This window comes from Drosophila nasuta, unplaced genomic scaffold (assembly GCF_023558535.2).
Source record: "Drosophila nasuta strain 15112-1781.00 unplaced genomic scaffold, ASM2355853v1 ctg17_pilon, whole genome shotgun sequence".
NCBI lineage: Eukaryota > Metazoa > Arthropoda > Insecta > Diptera > Drosophilidae > Drosophila > Drosophila nasuta.
The window spans coordinates 60,423-65,466 of NW_026869403.1; the positions used below are offsets into that span (position 1 = coordinate 60,423).

Sequence of the window (5,044 nt, forward strand, 5' to 3'; positions counted from 1 at the left end):
TGCCCTACGACAGCAGCTCTCTTACCAGCATACTCCAGGTGTTCGCGGAAGCTAAGCCGCGTGTCGATTAGGACGCCTAAGTATTTAATGGCTCGGCTCGACACTATTGAGGTCCGACCAAGGTTAATGTGAGCCACTTCGACGATCTTTCGGCTACTTATCAGGACCGCTTCAGTCTTGTGATCGTCCAATTGCAGCCCCACTGTCGCAAGCCAGTCTTTGACAGTGACAACCGCTGCACTACAAAGTAGCTCAGCGTCGCCTAGTTGTTTCGCTGTCACCACTAAGGCCACATCGTCTGCAAAGCCGACAATGGTTGCAGACTCTGGAACGTCGAGCCGCAATATGCCATCGTACATGATGTTCCATAGTAGCGGGCCCAACACTGATCCTTGCGGTACTCCTCCAGTGAAGTTGAACGATTTGGTTCCGTTATCCGTTCTATATCTCAGAATGCGTTTCCTGAAGTAGTCCTCAATTATTTCCATTAGGTAGCTCGGGGTGTTGAACCGCCTTAAGCCGCCTATAATGCAGCTCCAGTTTGCAGAATTGAAGGCGTTCTTGACGTCCAGAGTCATGACTATGCACTACTCCTTTGCACCACCACGAAATCTTCTGCCTGCTATGGCTCTCCTTGCTATGTCCGTTACTTGTGAGATAGCGTCTACGATTGAGTGATGCTTTCTGAAACCATATTGCATTGGGTGACAGATCTCCTGCTTGTCGGACAGACTCCTCTAGCCTATGGCTCACCAGCTCTCTCAATATTTTGCCTGTTGTATCAAGCAGACAAATCGGTCGGTAGGACGACGGCGAATCTAGTGGCTTGTTCGGCTTTGGGATCAGCACCAGATTCTGCAGTTTCCATTGGGGGGGGAAAGACACCTTGCCTCATACACTGTCCAAAACTTCTGTAAAGCACTGCGGATGGAGCCTGATCGCCATCTTCAGCGCGCGATTTGGGATCGCGTCCGGCCCAGGTGACTGGGAGTCCTTGATTCTTGCCGCTGCCAGCATTACTTCCTCTACCGTAATCTCTGGGACCTCCGTATAGAGCCGGTGCTCTACGTGATCTTCCACTGATGGAACAGTGAATGAGCCCGTGAACAGAGCATCCACTATGCCGTTTAGGACGCCCTCCTCTCTAGGCACTGCACAGGTATTTGGCTTGAGTTTTTTAAGCACCACTTTGTAGGCCATTCCCCAGATGTCTCGGTCGGCTTCGTCGCAAAGTTCTAGGAATTTCTCCTTCTTGCTGCTCAAGATGGACTTCTTCAGCAGCCTGCGATTAAGCGCGTACTCCAGCCTTCTTGCCTCAAAATCAGCTCTGCCTCGTGAACGTTGCAGGATCCTTCGCGATCTTATACATCGCCTTCTTACGTCTGCGATATGCTGGTTCCACCAGTATACTGGTACGTGGTGTCTTTTGCACGATCTTCTCACCGCCATGCTAGCGCCGCAGGCATCCGTTATTGAACGCATGAGCAGCTCGGTGCTCACCTCTGCGTTGTCACTCCAGTTGGGAACTGCAAAGGATCCAGCGAAAGATTCCGGGTCCAGGGTGTCAACTTTGTAAGCCTTTCCGCTCTGTAATCCATTTGCTCGCGGTGACTCGGTATGGTCCAAATCTATCGTGATCGCCCTATGATAACTCGCTGTGTAGACATTGCTAATGGCCCATTTCGCTGATCTAGCAATTGGATAGCTAACGAATGCTAAATCTATAACCGATCCAGTGCCAGCTCTGGTGAAAGTGTGTTGGTTGCCATGGTTCATGAGGGCCAGGTCTAATGTGGCAAGGGCTTCCAACACTGTTTGTCCTCGGGCGTTTGTCCGGCTGCTACCCCATTCCTCCGCCCAGGCATTGAAGTCACCAGCGATGATCACCTGTGGCTTTCCCCTTACATCGAGTGCTATCTCCTCCATGACGGATGCGAATTCTGAGATGGTGAGACTGGGAGCCAGATAACAGCTGTATAGCCACTGGTTCCCCCATCTAGCCCGCACGAACCCACGCGATGAGCGCACATCAGTAAGCTGGGGCTGTTCCAGGCCACATACCCATATTGACGCCTTTCCTTCCGTGTTTTCGACGTACTTTGGACTATGAATTCTCTTATATGGTTCGCTCAGCAAAGCAGCATCCACCTTTAACTCTCTAACCGTCTGCTTCAGTAGCTCTTGGGCCGCCAAGCAGTGGTTTAAGTTGAGCTGCAGGAGCCTTTGAGTCATTTTTGGCCCCCGCGTGACCCCGCTGACCCCTTTGCGAGGGCAGTGACTGCTTCCTGCGTGATGTCTGGTATCCTCTTTGCCCGCATCTGCACAGATGGAGCATTTAGCAGCTTTTTGCAAAGCGCCGCTTTATGGCCAGCTGCCCCGCATCTTAGGCAGCACCCAGAGCGGTCGATCGTGCTCTTGCAAAACTTAGCAATATGTCCAAACTCCAGGCATTTGTAGCACCTCTTTTTTTCTGGCCTCTCAGACCTCTCTCTCACTCTACAGCTTGTCCAGCCTATCCGGATTTTTCCATTCTGTAGAATAGATGATGCAGCCTCCTTCGGCACACTAACAATTGCCAGCTGCATACCGTCAAAACCTGGCCTAAGTGCTTTGATGGCACTTAGCTCCAGATTCGCTTGGCTGAGTTTTTCACAGGCTACCAGCACGTCTTCTTTAGAAATCAGGCAGTCTATATCTCTGATCTCTAGGATGGTTTCCTGAGTTAGAGCTCTCACTTTGGCTTTCGCCGAGCGCTTCGCTTAATTCTTCCTTCATTTTTAGCATAGAAGGCTTGGAGTTCATCCCCATTTCCAAAATCAGTCCGTTGCCGGCAGTTTTTCTTACCCGCCTTACTTGCTCACCGACGCTCTGTAACTTGCTATCGTTGCTACGCGTCACCAATTTGAGCACTTCACTATAGAATATCCCATCCGTGGGTTGGATAATAATGGCGTCCGGCCTTCTGCGTCTTCTCGGTAGCTTATTTGTGGTGTTGCGCCCTTCAGTATCCTGACGCACGCTTTCCTTCTTTGCTTTATTCTTAACCGTAGGATAAATACGCTGCTTGGATATGGGCTTCGTGGAAGAATCAGTTTTGTGCTTGCCTTCAACCGTGGTCACCGCATTACTCGGCGAGGTCTGCGTCGACGAGCTACGTACGCTATTGAAGACTTCATCCATTTTCTTTGCGGTCACCTGCTCCACTGTCTCTACAGCCGACATCTTTAAACTAGCTGCCATCTCAATTTGCACGGTTTTGATTCGTGCGAACGTATTCTTGTTTGTTTGTGTGACGTGTCGCACTTCTCTGGGCGTAAATGTCTTAATCAGCCCATCGATCAACTCGCCCAGCTCTTCTACCGCCTCTTGAAGGCTTCTATGGATCTTAATCTTTTTTGACACCGCTTCAGATGAGACACCAGGACTCCGATCCTCCCGGGCTCTTTTGGGCGTTGCCGCTTCTTCGCCTGCATCTAAGCTAAACACAAGCTCATCCACCTTTGGGGGCGCAGATGCAGGCCCTCCGCTCTGGGGCGATCTTGCGACTCTTGGAAGCTTGAGGAACTTTGCCAGCAGCTCAGCTTCCGCCTCACTCGTCTCAATATTGCTCATGACGAGCAATATCGGTCACTAGCCAATCTGCTATACTCAATATAATATAATAACGCTCTACCAAGCAGTCCAACGTTGGCCGAGAATTTCCTACGACTTTTGTCGGAGGAGGTTATACCGCCCCGACTCGGTCACCAGGGCCTCTGTTTTTTGAGCGCCGTTACACGGCAGAGGTTGGTAATTGGTCAGTTCCACGACCTTTAGCTCACGATTCTGCTATGGCAGGCGCTAAAATTAAGTAAGAACCTTCGGCAATGCAGCACTTTCTGTAGCTCCTGAAAGTATGCCGCGTTTCTTTACTCCTTTTGGTTCGTGTCACTGCTATGGGTCATATATGCAGTGGTTTGTCTCTTTGCTATGCTCACCACTCAGCTGTTTGACATGGCTCCACCGGTTGCAATCCGCAATCGCTGACCAGCACTGCCACCAGCTGATCGTCTGACAGCTGACAGAGTGTGACGAGATTGCAGAAAAAATGCAAAGTGCAGTGAAAGTGGAAGCAACAAAAAAGAGAGATTCGCCAGAAAAGGACAGTGAGTGACTTACTCACTGAGCGAGAGATGATGTATCTCTGCCCCTCTCCGACCCGAACCCACGGGCGACGCTTGGGCCGCCGAAATAAAACACCAAAACTCCGGCCGCCTGGACTCGAGCGGCAGAAGTATGATGCAGAGTGAGTGACTCTACTTGCCGAGAAGCGTTTGATACTATTTCCAATTTTTGCAGGCTGTGCTTACTGCTTAAACGACTCGGTGCACTATCGGCTTAACAAAAAATTAAAAAATTAAATAAAAAATTCTAAACACAAATGTCCACAGTTTACAGTCCCAAAATTTTGAAAACGTTCATAATTGTACTTAATGTTTTTCCTAAATATCTGACTACTTCTAATGGTGGCTGTAAATTCCCAAAACTATCGAAATAATAAGAATCTGTTCCTCTCTTGTAATATGCTACCCAATGCGTTCCATTCGATATTGAGTCTGCTAAATTTATTATTCCACACTCGAAATGATGTGGAAATTTGGGTAATTGATCCTTCATATAAACACCTCGAAAATGAGGAATCTTTCTAAAAGCAAACTTCATTATATCAAAGTTTGATAATGCTCTCTTGGGTAGCTTACCTATTAGTTTTTGAACGCGTTTTTGACTTTGATTATTTCTAGCAAATGATATACCATATCCATTTTTGTATGGTTGTAAATACAAGCCAGCTCCCAATGCAACCGTTTCCATTTTTTATTATGCCTCTTGTTTTCCTCTAGATGTTGTTTAACCATCTTTGCATTGTTAATAGATTTTACTATTGCTGCACTACCTGACGCCAAACTACCCACAGCGCTCAGAGCTCTTAAAATTGGGACAAGTGGTAAGAACCCACCTATCTTGGGTACATTTATAACACGTGGAATAACAACATTTTTCCTAC

General features: G+C 48.4%; 1 protein-coding gene across 1 annotated transcript; it reads right to left on the minus strand.

The window, feature by feature from the left end:
• Positions 1 to 891: 891 nt before the first annotated feature.
• On the minus strand, positions 892 to 2,232 carry LOC132797704 (uncharacterized). The gene has a single exon (XM_060809456.1). It carries the CDS (start codon positions 2,230 to 2,232, stop codon positions 892 to 894), a length of 1,341 nt encoding a protein of 446 aa, XP_060665439.1.
• Between the last annotated feature and the right edge of the window lie 2,812 nt (positions 2,233 to 5,044).